Source organism: Rattus rattus, chromosome 10, assembly GCF_011064425.1.
Source record: "Rattus rattus isolate New Zealand chromosome 10, Rrattus_CSIRO_v1, whole genome shotgun sequence".
NCBI classification, from domain to species: Eukaryota; Metazoa; Chordata; class Mammalia; order Rodentia; family Muridae; genus Rattus; species Rattus rattus.
In genome coordinates, this window is record NC_046163.1 from 29,894,141 (window position 1) to 29,913,713 (window position 19,573).

The 19,573-nt window shown below is 42.1% G+C and overlaps 2 protein-coding genes across 2 annotated transcripts in view; one reads left to right on the top strand and one right to left on the bottom strand.

The window, feature by feature from the left end:
- Tpr (translocated promoter region, nuclear basket protein) overlaps positions 1 to 474 on the top strand; it is a 56,552-nt gene extending 56,078 nt beyond the window's left edge. Inside the window, exon 52 of the mRNA XM_032915510.1 lies at positions 274 to 474. Coding sequence (XP_032771401.1) covers positions 274 to 329 — 56 coding nt within the window. The 3' untranslated portion in view covers positions 330 to 474. The remainder of the gene's footprint in view (positions 1 to 273) is intronic.
- Prg4 (proteoglycan 4) lies at positions 358 to 16,705 on the bottom strand. Its single transcript, XM_032915503.1, is given in 17 exon segments — positions 358 to 616; positions 1,306 to 1,431; positions 1,777 to 1,977; positions 2,536 to 2,692; positions 2,962 to 3,098; positions 4,154 to 4,231; positions 4,819 to 5,469; positions 5,629 to 6,100; positions 6,102 to 6,391; positions 6,394 to 6,540; positions 6,543 to 6,641; positions 6,644 to 7,264; positions 8,416 to 8,535; positions 9,081 to 9,224; positions 11,596 to 11,715; positions 13,016 to 13,138; positions 16,630 to 16,705. Coding segments are annotated over 17 exon segments (3,660 nt in total). The 3' UTR covers positions 358 to 518.
- Between the last annotated feature and the right edge of the window lie 2,868 nt (positions 16,706 to 19,573).

Sequence of the window (19,573 nt, forward strand, 5' to 3'; positions counted from 1 at the left end):
TTGCATGCTGTGTATGCATAGTAACTCTCCCTGTATTCTTACGGTGTTAGGTATATTTTTCCCTGCAATAAAAGTTTTGTGACTGTTCTAGATAGTAAAGAAATAGAAGATTTTAGTATTTTCACATTCTCCGAAATAACTCATTAGACTGTATTAACATCGTAAATGTAGTATCGCATTTACAATAATTATCAGTCAACATGGAGAATATCTTTTTATAGCTATATCTTAGATATTTCTTCTGAACATGAATTTTATTATTTCCTTCTACAGGTATAAGCCATGCAATGGGAGGAAGAGGAGGAATAAATAGAGGGAATATTAATTAAGGGATCTATGAACTGTGACACTTGTGAATAAGATTGGCGAATCTGTTTTAATATAATTGTCAAGTTGAGAAGTGTTTTGTATTTAAATAGGTATGCTCATTTCAACATTCTTTATTAATAAAATGTATTTCAATGTCAAAAGGTATCACTGTTTTCTTCATTTCATTTCATTCTTCTTTGCCAGTCAGGTTAAGGACAGTTGTACCAGACTCTGGAGAGGGTCTGCCCTGAGCGCGTGGTGATTGCTCTCGCTGTTCTAGTAGGCACATCAATGTTATAGTATTGATCTAAACAGAAAAGAAAACGTCCTTTTCATTAAAAAGAAAGTAAAACATTGAAGTTTATATTGAGTACTGTATTCAAAGTCAGTATCATTTCAATATCAAAAATGGATTTCATTAATTTTCTGACAAAAATTAATTTGAGTGATGGAATGAATAATCTTTCAGCATCCTTCAGGTAATATTAGGTTCAACTTTTTGAAATAGGTATTTTTTAAAAAATAGTTAATTTAAAAGATGATTCATTTTGGCTTTAACCATTTTTAAAATATATTTCTTAGGAATTCCTATTATAGAATGAATCATGGGCAGAATAATTTAGATAACTGGTCTTTCCAAAGTTAAGTATCCTGGGCAGTAAACTTTACTTAATAAAACTGGGTTCTGTGAACGTCACAAACACCTTGTAGACTGTAATAATCTTTGCCATCTTTAGAGTCACCTGGGATAGCAGCAAATACTGTCTCTCCATACAGTTTCCTCTGGTGTCCTAACAATGCAGCAGAACTGGTCTGCACTCCCTCCAGTTAAATAAAGTCAGTGCTGCCATCTTCCCTTCAGTGAGTGAGCACTGAAGTTGGGTTTCTTACTTGCAGTCATTATTTTACAACTGCTGTTTGCACTTAAATTACATCTGTGCTCCCTCAGGTGAGATCAACTTGAAGTTCACAAAACTGTCCAATTAATTAACTTACCTTTGGAAAAGGCGTAGTAATCATAGCCGTCAGGTTTTCTAATGTTGGGCAGTGTTATCGCGGAAGTAACAACATTTGGGAACCCTCTCCACAGTGTGCTCACTTTGACTTCATTGTGGAGGAAGCCTGCCGGCAGAAAGGTTTGAGTTCACAACCTTAGAGCTACACAAACCTAGGTTTTGAGTTTGTTCTCTGCCAAGACCTCACACCTCACTTTTAGGGCTGTCCTGAAGGATTCGGGTTTGTGTATTGTGCTTGTTATCTGCTATAATTAGCAGGCTTGAATAAACTGCTTTCTTTACCAACAAAGAATTGATCTTGCTTATTACTCAGTAAGGCCAGTGGATTTGTTTTACCTCAATAAGACTAAAGTGTTAGTACTTTTATGGCCGATATTTACATTTAATAAGGGTGACTTCGTAAGAAATTATTAATCTTCGTGATCAGCATTCTTGACATGGGGAAAATTACCTTTATCTTGATAAGAGGCTTTGATGGGCACCGAGTAATGGATCCTGAAGGTGTGTGTCTGGAAGGGTCCGACAGCACGCTCAAAGCGGCGCCTCCTGACCTGTGCTGCCTGCCCGTACACTGAGTAGTTGATGGCAGGCTGCCTCCCTGTGCACTTCCTCACGGGTTCCTGTTTGTAAGTGTACTGCTGGATGTTGCCACCTGTTACACGGGAGAAAAGGCCCGACCGACCGACAGCTCACATTAATCCCCCAGAAAGGAATGCACCACAGTTGCCTTCAATTGTTTATTTTTGGTTTTTCACAAATACATGTTTAATAATGACTATTGTTAATGCTGTCCTTGAAATATAGTAATAACTAAGACCTGAAATATGTGTTGAAACAAATGAACCCAACAAACTGCATTCTTTATGTTCATGATCTGAAAGTCCAGATGTTTTATGGTTCACATTGCAGGAGATCTAAATACTTCATATGGTGTGCGATATTTAGTCATTAAAGCTGTTCTATTCTTGCCATGAAGAATACCTTTTTGATAGTAAACCGAGCAATTAAAAAGGGGCAGCGCAGAGGGGGGCTGGAGAGATGGCTCAGTGGTTCAATTCCCAGCAACTACATGGTGGCTCACAACCATCTGTAGTGGGATCTGATGCCCTCTTCTGGTGTGTGTGAAGACAGCTACAGTGTACTCATAAATAAATAGCTTTTTTAAAAGACTTAAAAAATAGTGTCACATTGACAATTGTGTAATACATACCTCTCTTGAAGAAGTACACAGATTCAGGTCTGTCCTTGTACTTGGCTATTGAAAGAGCAGCCACTATCTTCCCTGTTAGTCCTCCAAAGCCTTTGACAATTAGTTTAGGATACCCAGCATCCATTACATCGTTGGTAAAGCGCCAGTACTGAGAATCCTGGTTGTTTAAAGGAGAAAATGATGTTAAAGGTTTTGTAAGCATGTTTCTGGAATTCATTCTCAGATATAAGTGTAGGGAGAACAAAATAAGTTGGTTGAATTTGAATAAGCAGATCATAAATAATATCAAACTGTCATTTTTCAAGAGAACAAGCTGTCATTTCTGAGTTGAAGGTTTAGATGATGCTATGATGAGCGCAAGTGCGTGGGTTTTTGGTTTTTTTGTTTGTTTTTTTTTTTTTTTTTCCTAAACAGTATTTGTGTTACCTTAAAGAAGAAAGTTTTTCCTTCACAGTTACATCTAGTAAAAACCGTGTCAATGGGAGAGGGAATACCCCAGACTTCAGTGATTCTGCGTGCTGGAGATGGTGGTCTGAATGGGTTCAGCATCCAGAAATAATGACCTAGAAATGAAAGAGGCTTGTCAGTCTGCAGTCTGAATACTAAACTATGTCGCCACAGAGAAGGAAAACAAACGTAAGGGTTAGAAAGAAAAATGGAGTCAATGTGTGAAGAAGTGCCTGGATGTGGAGCCAGGTGAAAAAGAGAGAATTTGTGAATTCCTAAGATATTTCTTAGATTCAAAAGATAGCAAGAGATATTTTGAGATAGTTTAGTTTCTAGTTTTAATTTTTTTAATTGAACTTTTGAGGTTTTGAGACTATCCGTACACCAGGCCAGCCTAGAACTCGGATCCACCTATACCTCCACCTCCTGGGTGGTGGGATTAAGGGAGTGTTACCACACCCACCTTGATTTTAATTTGATTTTTTTTTTATTTATTCGTATCTGGGTTTGCAGGGTCATGGGACAGCTTATGGGAGTTGGTTCTCTCCTCCCTAAGTGTAGGTCTCAGTGGGAGTCAGTTTCCCCTGCTGTGGTGTAGGTATCAAAGGTCAGTACACGCCACCAGGCTTGACAGTCACTCCGCGGTTCCCTTGAGTCAGTTCATTTCCCACCTTTCCTAAAAAGACCTTTTTGCCTTTGTGACTTAGAGCTCTCTGGGTTTCAGTGTTTTTGCTACATAGAATTGGAGTTATAACTTAATGACTAGTACAATCTATTGAACCTTTACTGTGTGTAATTTTTTGTTTTTCATTTTGAATATATGTTCTAAGAAGACTAAAATAACAAAGTCCCTGGGAAATTTACTTAATACTCTGGAACTCTGAAACAAAAAAAGTACAGCAGCTTTTCTTACCTCACAGTGGAGGGATAATTTTCTAAGAAAATTGGTCAGGGAATGCAAATCTCTAATACTTCATTTAACTTGAAATTGAAACTTTGAAATCCTATCAACACACATGCACACACTCACACACAGGCCATACAGACATGCACAAGGAAACCTTAAGAGATAACAAGTCAAGCTCTCATTCACTGTAGGATCACACAATTCAGTTAGCACCTTCTGCCAACACAAAGCAAGGAGAAGCAGGTTTATATAGTCATAACTCACCTCGAAATGCAACTAACGTCCCGTTGCGCAGAGTGGTCAGTCCATCCACTGGCTTACCATTGCATATATTGGTCTCATCTAAAATCAACCAAAAAATGGATATAAAACAGGAGGAAGAAATCAACAAAAGACTTAATATAGAACAGAAGGAGAAAAGCAATTTGTTCTTTTCAGATCCTTGTAAGATTCAGTTTCCTGGCTACCCTTTTAAGATCTAGTAAGGAGAAAAGGAAATAAGTCCTTAGTTAAATAGTTTCGCTTACCTAACATAATACCACTCAGGAATGTTACATAGAAATTATAGTGAAGTGGAAGAAGCCAGGTTATATGATCTTCATGTATATGAGGTATTAGACACTGATGTCTTCAGTCACTGAGAAAAGGAAATTCTCTTTGCATTTTACTCTCTAAAGGATAAAGTCCTACCTAAATTACCTTGACATTCTCTACCCCATTTCTGCTCCCAACAAGCATGTCTGGAGTTAGCCAACAGTAAATTTCTGATGCTAATTACTACTCAGTCTCCTAGATAGTCAGTATCCTACGATTACTCTTAACCTACATACCTGTAAGGAAGCTATAATCAAGCTTGGTAAGTTCACAAGTTAGCGATAATGAATCTCAGTAGAGAGAGATACTAGAACAGGAACGTAACTGACTCTCACCTGAAAACATGGGATGGATGTTAATGCCTGGATTGAGTCTCTCAACCAAGAGATCGGTTCCTGGAACAGCAGTGGGGGATAGCACAGGGGGCCTGGGAATCAGAGGTTTTTCTCCTTCACCTCCATCTGCATCTTCATGAGCTGGATTCACTTCAGCTGTTTCAGAGTTTGGAGTTTGTTTAGGGACGGTGGTGGTTGGCAGCGTGACTTCTAGAGGAGTGGTATTCTGTTCAGACATTGTTGAAGTCTTAAGAGGAGATGGTGTGGTTTTTGGTTTTCTCCCTTTTGGTGTCTTTGGCTTTTTGGTAGAGGCGGGCTTCTTGGGCGCTTTGGTTGGCTTTTTGGTAGAGGCGGGCTTCTTGGGCGCTTTGGTTGGTTTCTGAGGTTTTAGGGTTGTCTTAGGAGCGTCAGAACCGTCCGACGCAGGAGTTGTTAAAGTTGTCTCTTCTGGTTTGCTCTGAATCTCCTCTGTTGGAGCAGTTACTTTGGCTGCAAGAGTTGTAGCTTTCAGAGTAGTCATTCGGGGTGATGTGGTATCTTGAGCTGTAGACGTTATTGGAGTGGTGGTACTTGGTTCAGTAGTCTCTTCCGGTATGATTGTTGTCTCTGTTGTTGTCTTAGGGGTTACTGTTGTTGTAGTTTGGGTTGTGTCTTTTTCTGTTGTCTTCTCTTTAGCGGTTGTCATTTCAGGCTTGCTTACCTCAGGAGTCTCAGTTGGTTCAGTGGGTTCCTTGGGATTATTTTCAAGAGCCTTTGGTGTGGGTGCCACAGCAAGCTCAGCTATTAATTCATCGGATGTCTCGGGGTTGCTGGGTTCAGGCTCCTCAGGGAGGGTGAGTTCAGGCTCCTCGGGGAGGGTGGGTTCAGGTTCCTTGGGGGTAGTAGATGTGGGCTCCTTAGGGGTGGTGAGTTCAGGCTTCTTGGTGGTGGTGGGTGCAGGCTCTTTGGGAGTGGTAGGAGCTGGTTCTTTGGGGGTGGTAGGAACTGGCTCCTTGGGGGTGGTGGGTTCAGGCTCCTTGGGGGTGGTAGGAGCTGGCCCTTGGGGGGTGGTGGGAGCTGGCCCTTAGGGGGTAGTGGGAGCTGGCTCCTTAGGGGTGAGGGAGCTGGCCCCAGGGGTAGGGGAGCTGGCCCCTTTAGGGGTGGTGGAGCTGGCCCTGGGGGTGGTGGATTCCAGGCCCTTAGGGGTGGTAGGAGCTGGCTCCTTAGGGGTGGTGGGAGCTGGCTCCTTAGGGGTAGTGGGAGCTGGCTCCTTAGGGGTAGTGGGAGCTGGCTCCTTAGGGGTAGGTAGGAGCTGGCTCCTTAGGGGTGGTAGGAGCTGGCTCCTTAGGGGTGGTAGGAGCTGGCTCCTTGGGGGTGGTAGGAGCTGGCTCCTTGGGGCAGGGGTGGTAGGAGCTGGCTCCTTGGGGGTGGTGGGGGGTGGTGGGAGCTGGCTCCTTAGGGGTGGTAGGAGCTGGCTCCTTAGGGGTAGTGGGAGCTGGCTCCTTAGGGGTAGTGGGAGCTGGCTCCTTAGGGGTGGTGGAGCTGGCTCCTTGGGGTGGTGGAGCTGGCTCCTTAGGGGTGGCAGGAGCTGGCCCTTGGGGGTGGTGGGTTCAGGCTCCTTGGGGGTGGTAGGAGCTGGCTCCTTGGGGGTGGTGGGAGCTGGCTCCTTAGGGGTGGTGGGAGCTGGCTCCTTAGGGGTGGTGGGAGCTGGCTCCTTGGGGGTGGTAGGAGCTGGCTCCTTGGGGTGGTGGGAGCTGGCTCCTTAGGGGTGGTAGGAGCTGGCTCCTTAGGGGTGGTGGGAGCTGGCTCCTTGGGGGTGGTGGGAGCTGGCTCCTTGGGGGTGGTGGCTCCTTAGGGGTTAGAGCTGGCTTCTTGGGGGTGGTGGGAGCTGGCTCCTTAGGTGTGGTAGGTTCAGGCTTCTTGGTGGTGGGAGCTGGTTCTTTGGGAGTGGTGGGTTCAGGCTCCTTAGGGGTGGTGGGAGCTGGCTCCTTGGAGGTGGGTTCAGGCCCCTTGGTAGTGGTAGGAACAGGTTCCTTGGTTGTAGTTACAGGCTTCTTGGTAGTAGTGGGAGCTGAGTTCTTGGGAGTTGTGGATGTGGGTTCAACGTCTTTAGCAGATGTTTTCTCTGCACTCCGTGTCTCTTTAGCTGAAGTAGTCTTCTCTGTTTTACTGGCGGAAGACTGTTTATTTGTTTCAGTGGTCTCCTTTGTTTCAACTGTTGTCTCTTTATTGGAAGTTGAAGATGCCTCTTTGGACGTCTCAGAATTAGGTGCAAGACTGGGTTTAGGAGTTACTGGTTTTGCCGCTGTAGTCTTGGGAGATGCGGTGACTTTGTTGTGTGGAGTAGGAGGGTCAGGAGGTGGGGTAAGCTTGGGCTCACCATTGTCCAGACCACTTCCAGCTTCATCCAGGACTGGTGGTTCTGGATTAGGTTTCTTTTTCGGGGTGTTTTTCTTGTTATCTTTTACTAGAGAAAAAAATAAAATCTTGTTATTTTGAAGTGTCAGCTTGAAGTCATCAATGTGGTCAGTGGCATGAATGTATGTCTATCTTTTCCTCTCACTTGGTCCACACATGCCACCCACCCCCATTCTATAATCAGTGTTGTCCCCCTTTCCTAGAAACATAACTCCGATCTCTGATAGCTTCCTTACACTAACTCCTACAAAGGCTTCTACTGAGGATTTGGTTCCAGTCTTTGCAACTGACTAGTTTCTGCTGAACCTAGTTGCAATCTATAGGGCTATGAGTTGCTCCTTTTCAACCACGTGGTTAAACTCAATAGTTCTCAGGACATAGGCAATTAGAATGTCAAGGCAGTAGATTCTATTTAAAATCCCCTAGAGCAACTACCCTTTAAGGTAAACTCAAAGTGCCTTTCACTGATAGAAATTCTGTTTAGCAAATTTGTATTGCAATTCCATCAAAAGCAGGATTCTTGCAGTGACTTGAAGTTTGACTGTCTGGCTAGTAGACTGAAGAATATTTCAGAGAAACTACTATCTCAAGGGAAATGTTCCTCAAAATTCTAGTACTTACTAGAAAAATAATATATTTTAGAATTTCAGGAAATACAAATAGCAGATCATACAGAATCTCTTTTCAGGGAAAAAATAGCGTATTCTTTAACTTGCAGAGAGAAGTGCAACAGATATGATTTTAAAATAGGAAAATAATAGAGAGCAAAGTAACAGGAATGATAACCTTTCCTTTCTCTGGAGGCTTAAGAGACTGTCAAAGATTAATGTTGGGAAAGCACTTTATAAGTTTATGTTAAATAAAATCATAGAAGGAAAAGCAAATGCTGTGGGCAGAGAGGGAAGAGGAGACAGTGATCAGATAGACAGGAATGGCAGCAGGCTATCACAAGCTCACCAGTACTGCCCTGTGTTTCTACAGTTACAGCATCCTCGACTCCCTTGCTGCGAAGAGTTACTTGGCTGCTTACCACTGACTGATTCTCTGTAAGGTCTGTTTGGCACTTTTTAAACTGTTTCCATAGTTACAGACTCCCCAAATATTGAAATCTCAAGTTGTTCCATCAACACACATTACTTTTTGAAAAATCCTTGTTAACATGGCATTGATAGAGTCTTTGATCTTTATCAATGCTCAAACCTTTTGGGTTCTTCTGTAATTCTCTATTAGCTGAATTTTTGGAAGACTTGATTTTCCGAATAGTTGAAGAGGAGGAAGAGGAGGAGGAGGAGGACTCTTGATTTTCAGAAACAGAATGTTCTATAAATCAAATAAAAAGTTTGATCACACCAACTGTGATTTAGAGCAAAACAAAGCAAAAAAAGAACTGCTGGTCCACATACAACAAGGAATGCTGAAAGCTGGTCTTCGAGCATTGGAGCATGCTGTCACTTTATGGGTAACGCAACTCCTTGCTTTGTAAAGCTGTCAGCTAAGAGCAAGGCATCTTAATTCATCACATGCTAACAGCAGAACTTTCTCATGACTTTCCAACACCTGCTAAAGTTTACACAATCTAATTCTGTGAAAAACAGAGGGAAAAAAAAACTAAGTTTTCATTTTTTCAATGAGATTTGCCTCTTCTGAGAAGACGTTCCATGCTGGGTTTGATAAATAAGGGCTATAAATATCCCAAGGGATTCTATTTTGGCTTAGATTTTTTTAACTTAAAGCAAGTAAACAAAAAATATGATGAGGGCTTCATGACTCAAAAGATGACTCTTTGAGGATATTCTTACGAATAGTCCACCTACAGGTTATTTCAGTTATGAAATCTCCTGTAGTGATGGCTGTCATCTTCCTACCTTCTGTTATTTCCTCAGACTCTACAACTTTCTTAGTCTTCTTTTTTGGTGATTTGGGTGAACGTTTGGTGGTTGATTTGATGGTGCGAGACGCTCCTGGAGGCGGGGGTGCAGTCTTTGGAGGTGGTGATGTGGGATTATGCACTGAGGCCAAGCAAGACAGACTGATTAGCATCCAGTTTAGAGTCATCAGCAGTGCTAACTGGAAAGGATGGATTCATGTGGCTTCGATCAAGAGGCCATACTGATAAATGTTCATATAGAGCAGCTGTAGCCCAACGCAAGTATCCAATAATTCTGAGGACACATTGCTCTAAACTAGTGATTCTCAAACTGGAAAATTACGATAGAAAAGAGTCCTACGAGGTCAACACTCTAAATGCTAGTTGTAGGCTTCTGGTTGTCTATCTCTTTGACCTTGGAATAGAGGCCAAACTATTGAACATTTTCCCGGCTTTAAGGGAGATGGGTATCCAATATTTCTAAAGAGGAATGCCCACCGGAAACAAGCTGTAATTCTGTGAGCTTCATCTATCTTGCCACTGTGCCACAATTACAAAAATAATGCTGCATGGGGATGATGGGGAAAATCATGCACTAGTCCATCATAATAATTATATTTTTCCTGTTTCGTGTGAACTTAGGTCACACAATGCCAGTTTGCCTTGGTTATTATAAAAGGTATGTGGGCATGTTTTGAAGATTTCACACTCCCAGACATTATGCTTTTCCACAGATGTGTTACCCAAGTTAACACATACTAGTGGTTTGACCTCAGTCTTCTTTGCCTTTTATTTCTCCCTCCTTTCCCCCTCCCCAACTCCTCTGCTTCTAAGAGGAAGCCTGGGGCAACCCTGGGAATCAGAAAAAAGGAGAGGGACTTGAAAGAGAAGAAAACAGCAGTGGAGATGGGAAAGAGGAACGGACACGGACGGTCGGTACATAGATACCCCCTGATGCCCCCGCCTTCCCTTCAGAAGCCTTCCTGTTTCCAGGAACTGGACACTGTACCTCGCCCTCTTTCTCCTCCCCCCTCACAAAACGCCAAGTTGAGTAACAGCTCTGCTGGGTACTAGTTCATGACTGTGGCCAAAACAGATAACCTTTTAGGCTTCTCTCTCTACCCACGCTGGGAAGCGATTGGATTGCTCTGACTCCTGCCAGTTCTCGAAGCGTTGTGATTTTTAGATAGATCCCAATAACGAGAACCTGCAGCAGCCCTGAAACAACTTAGCAGTAACTTAGCTGGTTTAAATGAAGTTCTGAAGCTCTGGGGAATTCTTTCATTTCCAGTCGGGACCCTGACTATCTTCATGAAATCTGTGAATGAAGCTGACTTACACGGCCTCGGTTCCCCCAAGTCCTACCTCAGCCTCGGTCATACTTCAGAAGCACAGGGTACCAGGAGTATTTAGGATGACGGTCTCTCTGTGCGTCGTCACCCAATCTTCTTCCCTACCCATCCTCTGCCAGAACAACTTCTTCGGATATTTGGGAGGTAGGGTGTTGTTTGGTTTGGTTTGCTTTTGACTTGTCTCATGGCCAAAATAATTGTCGAGGGAGTGAGGAAATATAAATCCCCATCATGGTGCCTTCTGAAAGCTGCAGGAGCGCCGCACTCTGGGGTTTTGAAATAAGGGCGTTGTCTCTAGTATTTTTAGATTACTTCCTGCTAAAATACTGAGCAGCTAGGAAACCGCCCTCAACTCCGCTGATTAAGTTTCCACTGTTCTAAAAATAAAAAAATCTAGGAGGCACAACCTAACTTTAAAAAAAAGGTCAAATTATGCAAGCAATCTTACTACCTCAGTTTTGCCTCCACGGATACTCATATTTTGACAAAGAATGGTTAAGAACAAACACTGGAGAAGAAGGCATTCTATCCCTTTATTTAAAAAAAAAAAAAAAGCGGGGAGAGGGGAGTTATACTGTGAGAGTATTTTTTCAAGGTTTAATGGCCAGCGATGGTTTAAATAAGATGGCCCCTGTCCCTTTTATTGACTTGGTCATTCACCAGCTTTGTGTAGAGACTGCTGAAGGGACAGGAGGACAGGAAGGAGCATATGACTAATTAACTCAGGTGCCAACTTTTTAGCAGCATCACCTGCAAAGCTTGTGACTAGTTTATAGGAAGATGCTAGAAGCCTTTAAATATATACTCATACATTAAAGCTCAAAGCACAGAGCTCTAAGGACAGCTGATTTGGGGAAGTCAGTCCCTTTATGTGGGGACAAGCTTTCTACTGTAAAGGGGTCACCTTGGAGATAAACGGATGTACACCCAGCCCATGTGCCCCATGCTAGTGAACCAGAGGTCTTGGTGCTTCTAGAGCCTTTGTGAGGCTCCTGTCGGAAGATGTTTTCTTTAATTGGTCTTCGTGAAACAAAAGTATTACAAAGCTGCTTGTCCATTAGTAAAATCAAGAACTCAGGTGTGTGTTAGCCGTCTGTGGAGCCAAGGCATGGACTGGACTGGCTACGCTGAGCGGCGCCGCCTCTGTGTCCTGGTTCTTACCTTCTTCGCAGAAGCTGTCGTAGTCTGCACAGCATTTGCCGTACTGTTTACACTGGGAGTCACAGTCACACTCCCTCCCTCGTGCGAAGGACTCGAAGCAGCGTCCTTTGCAGGAGAGCTCTGCCCGGGGCAAAACACATATCGTGGATTATTAGTCACAAAGCAATGCTTACAGATCTTGTAGCACTTCTCATCTGACAGATGACAGAGTCCCAAGGCTGGGGCACTTCTAAGTCTCCTATTTGGAATTTGTAGCACACACATCATCAACTGCGAAAGACTAACTTTAAAGGATGATGTCCAAATAGAGACAGCCTAAGTCAGGGAAGAAGTTTGAGCCTGAGGCTACCTGAGTCTCATACATGTGTAGACACTATAGGAAACTAGAAGATAGTTGTATGGCAAACCGCCCCTGAGGTCCTTTATTCTCACCATTTTATCTATACCATTTATCTACACCTTTATCTACACCTCTGATCCATTTCTTTGTAATAAATTTGTGCTAATTGAATCTTCATATCTTAAAACAACATATCCCAAGAAACTAGTTGAGCAGACCAGTACTCAGGTCAAAAATCACTTAACAATGCAGAGACTCTTAAAAAATGACAAATTTGGCATAGAAAAAGATTAAAAGATTGCAGTTAATCCCATGGTGTGAACTGTGGTGATGCGAGGCCTGCTTGTTACAGAAAGAACCTTGGTGAGGAGCGTGATGGTTCCCAAAGCCTGCCTGAACCCCCCAACATACACACTGTAGCCCACTAGGGTTACCATCTCCATATGCAAATTATAATGCAAATAGAACTTCTGCAGATTTTAGTTACAGCTTTTATACATTGAATAGTATACTTGTCTGAATCTATTACAAGAAATGGCTCAGATTTTGTTCAATAGTAATACCACTCATAATTTAGAACTTTGGGGCTTTGAAATTGATCATTTAGGCCTGGTATTCTCTTGATCTTTAAAATATTCTCTTCAGGTAATTTAGAAACACATTTACTGCCAAAAGTTTAAATAGCGTACGTCAAAGTTCTATGCTTATTGATCCTTTTGATGAAACCCTTTGAAAGGCTCATCTCTAAGCAACCAAAACTCAACCGTCAATGAAGAAGTACACCTTCCTCTTACTTGATACCTACCTAGTCACAGTACTACGTCTTTACTTCAGACATTTCCAATGCAGTCAACACATATGTGCAAATGACAAATGCCCAGGCTTCCATTCACTACCCCAGTAATCAGAAGCCTTGAAACCATCCATAGGTATGTACAGTGAACTTCAACATTTATGCAAGGAAAGGAAAGGCACTTAAACAGAGGAGGCCAGAGGGAGGAAGAACAGAGCTGCAGAGAGGTACAAAAGCAGGCTCAGGACAGCGGGCTCGACAGACCACGCCCAGCTCTCGGAACATACCTGTAGTGCAGACTCTCTTGAAATCAGGACAGCACTCCATGTAGTGTTGGCAGTTATAATCACAGTTGCAGGTGGCGTCTCTAGAATACCCTTCCCCACATCTCCCTGCACAGCTTGATATATCTAAAACCATACAATACTAGGGTAAAGACAACCAAACCATCGCGAACAGGAGACCTAGTAAGGAGGTCAAAGCCACCAGAGAAGGGGAGCTTTACCCACTGGGCAGTGCTGGGGACAGTGCACAGTGGTGGACATAGCTGGTGTTCGGGCGAGCCTTTATGTGGCCTTAGTGATGCCGTTTTAGTCTCCACTGAGCTGGGAGACACCTTTGAAAGTCAAGCTAAGTAGTGCTTGCATGCAGAGTGGGAACTCTGAGGGAAGAGTGGCAGTTATAGCTGTGGAGATCGCTGCTCTCGTGATCACTAGTGGCCATATTTTGTACCACAGTATGCCAGGTACTGAGTCACATGTTCTCTCCAAGACTTACGAAAATGTTTCTAAAATGTATGGCTAGCCCTAGCTAAGGTAAAAACAATGGCACAGGCCAGCCATGGTAGCACATGCCTTTAATGCTATCACATGCCTTTAATGCTATCACATGCCTTTAATGCTAGCACTCGGCAGGCAGAGGCTACGGATCTCTGTGACTTTGGGGCCAACCTGATCTACAGATCAAATTCCAGAATAGTCAGAGCTACACAGAGAAACCCTGTCTTGGGAAAAAAAAAAGATAAGATAAATTTTAATAAGTTCTCCAATGACACAATAAGTTACTGAATGTGTATATTTGTGTGATTATGCATATAGATATATGTATATGCATATAGATATACGTATCGACTATTATCAATTAGTAGATATCGACTAATATGTATCCATTATTTGTGCATCCCATTTACTCTCATAAGTGCCTCACAGGGTAATCAATTATATAATAATCCTAAACAAATAGCCCATTTTGACCTCAAACTCACATATCTGAATTTGAAGCAGGATCCTTCACTAATTCTTCTCACTCTCAATCATGAAGTTATAGCAGGCTAACTGGGCCAGTCCAGAACCAGTGCCCAGCACAAACCTAAGTGTTGTCTTTCGGGAAGACTGAGAAAGACCTCTTGAAATAGAATCTGGGTGTGGATATAAAGGTCATGAACTTAGTGTTTTGGGACAAGCAAACAATAATGGTGGGATGGAATAATCACCCTCAAATATTTCTAAACACCACTTGGCAGATAACACTGCAAAATGCCCTCCCCAAAAGATAACAACAGGACTGTAGCAAAGGAATCCACCTCTGGAATGTTCCAGTCCACAGGCAGATGTTGAAACGCACTGAAAAAGTCTCAAGAGAATGCAGGAAGGTTTAAGTCTTAATACATACACACACAATAGAGAGCAGGATAACTTTCAGGATGACTGCTTACATACATATGTGCACAATACATACAAAAATGCATATATAGTGTATGTATATAAATACATATATTATATATAAAGGGGAAAGAATGAGGTTGAGAGAGCAGGAGAAGCAGACAAAACAACATCAAAAGATTATGCCTTTACACTTAGCAGATGTCTAGAACAATCCACTTATTTTCCATAGGTGGGTCTGTTATAGCCTTAAGTTTATTGCTATTTCTTAAACCACTAGAGTGAGCAAGGGAGCGAGCATGTGTGTGTGTGTGTGTGTGTGTGTGTGTGTGTGTGTCTGTGTGTCTGTGTGTCTGTGTGTCTGTGTGTCTGTGTGTGTGCATGTGTGCATGCATGCATGAGTGCGTGTGTCTGTGCATGCATGTGTGTATGTGTCTGTCTGTGTGTGTGCATGTATGTGTGTGTGTCTGTCTGTGTGTGTGTGCATGAATGCACGAGCGCATGTGTGTGTGTGTGCGTGTGTGTGTTACATGCATGTGTGCATGCACACAGAGGACTGTGTCTGCTTTCCTCTGTTTTTGTGCTCCACCTTTTTCCTGGGCGAGGATGTCTCACTGATTCTGGCGCCTGCCATTGGAGTTAGTCTGCTTGGTCAGTGAGCTCCAGGATCGCCTGTCGTGGCTTCCAGAGCTCGGGCTGCAGACAGTACTGCTGCACCTGCTTTTCACTGGGTGCTGGGGATCTGAACTCCAGTCCTCCTGCTTGTGTGTTGGACAGTTTACCCCCAAACCATCATCTCCCAGCCCCACGGATTGTCATATTAACTTTCATTAACCTTCAACAAATAAGCATTGTTTCACAAAGAAAGAGTTTCTTAGGAAACAGCCATGTCGAGAATCTTATACCACACAAGAAGGGTCTGAGACAGGAGACTGTGGCCATCATTCCTAACTCAGCCTTTATGTTTGGGTTCTGTGGTTCTCCACCTTGTTTTATCTGCATGATCCTGAAACCATGATCAAGCAAGCTGTCATCTGTTGTGCTCTGATTCTATGAGAATTTTAGACATTTTACCAGAAATATCTATTTTAAAAATAAAACATCACTGTAATAATTAAGGATATTCATCTTCCTTCTCTCATGTGAGTTTGCCAAAAGGAAGACATAAGAGTGAACTAAAGACACATAATGCTATGCTAAGTAACTTAAGCCTCACACTGTCCGCTCTCTCCACCACGGCTGCCTGAGTGTACAGCAGGCGCTCTAAATAGGAGTTTACCCAGGACCGGCTCGGAGGGACTGAACTTTGCAATATGAGAATGGCATTCAGATATTTAAAGCCCATAATAGGGTGAGTATTCCCTGCAAGGAAGAGAGAGCACTTAAGGCTAATAAAATTCCATTTGAAGCACTATAAATGTGCGTTATAAGACGCTATCTATGTCAACACGATGCTAAAGAAATAATTTATCACTTTATAATGATTTATTTGATGCAAACGTTTGGTTAAATTTGTCAACATGCCTAGTAATATTAAAGATATGGTAGTAATATTTAGGCTTATAAAATGTGAACATTTTCTTTTTAAACTTCCAGGGTCAACATATAAATATTTCCTTATCCTATCAAAGGAATGTTTGTGGCTTGTTAAATCTTTTCTCCTGTGATTGCTTCAGTAGCTCATGCCTAAATATAAAATGATACAGAGAACATACGTCTGTCTGCCCCCTCCCTCCACAGACGTGACATGCTAACTCGTGAGCCAATCCATATTTTAAAGGCAAAATACATACAAAGATACTATCATAATGAAATCACTTTGTATGCTAACTTATAACGCTCATAAAACATTTTCTATTTTAAAAAATTTGTCAACATACCACCAAAACCTGTTATTTAAATATTAATTTTTTTCATTTCTTTTGATGGTGTCATGTATCTCCAGCATAATTTTATTATGTAAATGTCTGTATTTTATTTTTTAATTCAGGCAAAAATCTAAGGGAACAGAGGAGGGACATTATTTTTTTTCCCTCAAAACTCAGAACTCCTTCAAAGCTCTCACAATGCAGACGGAAAGATGAGAATTCCAAAACACACAATTGCACTGCGGGCATTTCAAGTTTAGAGGCTGCAAATTGAAACACATATGCTTAGGAATATATTGTTTTTGCTGCCCTACGCCAACTGGGTGCTTAAGAGCAATGATTGAATAGAGGCGTTTTTGATGCTGAAGTTACCTTGAGATGAAACTTGTTGAATCAGGAAAACAGGAAGCAGCATCGACAAGCAGATGGGAAGTATTTTCCACCCCATGGTTGTTCTCGGATGCAACGCCCTTGCCTGAGATAAAATAAAAGCACCAGAAACCTGCCCTTTAATCTCACCGCTAAATAATGCGTCTGTTGTGCACAGCAGACAGAAACGATCAAAATGTAATTCAGTAACAGGCCACTCCGTTCTTAGAACAAAAGCTATGGGCATTCAGCTTGAATTCCTGAGAAAGCCATTGCTCTGTTTACTATAATAATAATTAAAAAAAAAAGCCACCTCAATTAAATTACCAACCACTATAATACCGCGGAATAATAGCAGAAAACCGGCTTATTTTAGAACATGTAGAAAGAGTAGTCTGTACTCACAGGGCAAGGCTTAAATCATGTCCTGGAGAGAAAAATGTGCAGCTTCAATAAAATCGAGTTTAGTGATAGCGGTGGAGTTGTCTTTCCAACTTTCCAACTTAGCTCAGTATAAACTAATAGGCTTCCAACAAGCATCTCACGTAAGTATGATTCTTTTCAAAACTTTCTAACTACTGTCCTTTGTCAAGCACACTTAATGAAACCACGCTTAACTCTACAAAAAGCAGATTAACTCCGACACTTACCTGTCAAAGGAGAGATGAATTTGCCCGGCGTGCTGAAGTCTTATATAGCAGTGCAAATGGGTTGGGATGAACCAATTAGTCCAAAGGTTAGGCAAAATCAACAGTGACAACCTATGAAATCAAGCTTTCCTCATTTGTTGGCTGGGGGCCCAGACGACTAGACTTAGGCAACATCTGGAAAACACTTCCATTAAGAAAAATGACTACTACAAAATAAAGTTAGATTTATTGGCCAAAACACATTTCTAATTTCTAAGTGAAGTGAACAAATTGTTCTGAGATGGTAAACCATTCGGGAAGCCTTAGAGTAGCGTGCAAAGCAGCAACTCGAAGCCCGCCCTGTGTCTTCCTTCTTGGCAGTTAAATCCAGTAAGGTGCTTCTGATCCATCTCTAATGATAGCATGGGATGAGAAAGATCAAGAACTTATAGTAATAATGTAAGATCATACAGCTGCTGCCTCCTCCTCTTCCTCCTCCTCTCCCTCCTCCTCTTCCTCCTCCTCTCCCTCCTCCTTCCCCTCCTCCCCATTCCTTCTTTGAATTCTCATTTCTGTAGAGCATAGAAAAAAAGTGCTCCCCACTCACCAAAGGTAAAGTGTCCACACACTGGGGTTTCAGGCTTCATCACCATGGAAAAGCTTGCATCAAAACACTGTTGAAAAGCTTTCACATGGACACCAGCCCATAGTCCCATCCACTCTCTCTGGAGGCTGAGGCAAGAGACCCACAAGCCTAGGCATTGGAGACCAAACTAACATCACAGTTGGACTCTGTGTCAAAAACAAAAACAACATAAAATTAAAACTGCATTTTCCATGGTCCTTTTATTTAAAACCAGCAGTGTTTAGAAAAGGTCTTTTAAGTTCCTAGTGTAGTTTCCCTGCCTGAGGAAGTGTAAACCAGCAACCTTTCAGCTCAGCTGGAAGTTTTAATCCATTTTTGTATGAAATGTTCTTGTTCACATTGTTCTCTTCTAGGTCTTGGGACCTTCCAAACACTTGCTCATGTCAATCCGAGTCTGATTTAGGATAACAGTCAACAACTATAGTGTACTCTATTGCTATTATCTGTCCATTTGTCTCTGAACACCAACAGACATTGACTTCCTGAAGAATCTATCTAAAGTCTACTGCCAACATACAGCCTAGTGCTTCACCAAGATTGTGTGTGTGTACAAGACGTGTTTGGTGAGGCAAACTGTTCTAGCCTGGATTTTGCCATCTACAATATATTTAGTAGACGTTGCATTTAGTGATCACACAATGCCTTTAAGTAGATGTATCATCATCTATATCTTATAAATAAGAAGAAAAATGACTAACAAAGAATGTGACTGTCCTCAGAACCAAGATCTAAACCCATGACTTTGCATCTGAGTTCCCTCCTCTTTCTATAATATCCCATGCTTGAGTAAACGCATCACTTCAGTAGGTAACCACTGTATTATATTTTAATCCTTCTTATTTACTTATGTGTACTTCTCAGATGAATATATACAGAGAGAGGCTGTCTGCTCATCCCTCTGGCAACACCTTAGCATCCACAGTTAATTCCCTTTAGCTTCTGCCGTACAGATGGTCTGGGCAAATCAGTCGCAACTGATAAGACTGAGAGGAGGAATTTGAACCTCATTGGATCAGTGTTTCTTTCTCTTGGAGACTTGGAGTCAGGATACAGACATTATAGATAGGTCCTTCTGCCCATAGAGATCTGTGATGTGCTCATGTTCTAAAGAAAGTTCTCCAGACAAAAATGATGTGAATGATTGAAGTAACTACAGGGAAAGAGTTCCAGGAACCTTCTAGAACCTGAATACACCTTATTCTATAGTCTCAACTTCCTGTTGTATATTTATGGTAAATTTTTCTTTTGGAGCTGGGGTTAAGGAAGGTTTTTGCTACTTTAAATCATTAATAAATTCATATCATGAACATAAAAGACCTTGTTGGATGAAATTAAACTATCTTGGTTCTTAGACTTACCAAATACCAGAGTATTTGGTAAGGAAACAAGAGTAAGATCTAGATTGTGCTTCAATATAGGCCTTTTAAACTATCTGTATCATAATCTTCCTTCTTCATATGAATTCAGCAATGATGAGTAATCACATGGGGGGCTTCCTGCCTGTGCACTCACATGAAGGCTAGAGGAAGACATCATGTGTTTTGCTCAGTGTCTTTTATTCCCCTGAGACAGGTCTCTCATTAAACCTGAGCTTAACTAGAGGTCAACAAGCCCCAGAGACTCTCCTGCTTCTGGTACCTGTAGAATCCAGGTGACAGGCTTAGAGACGATG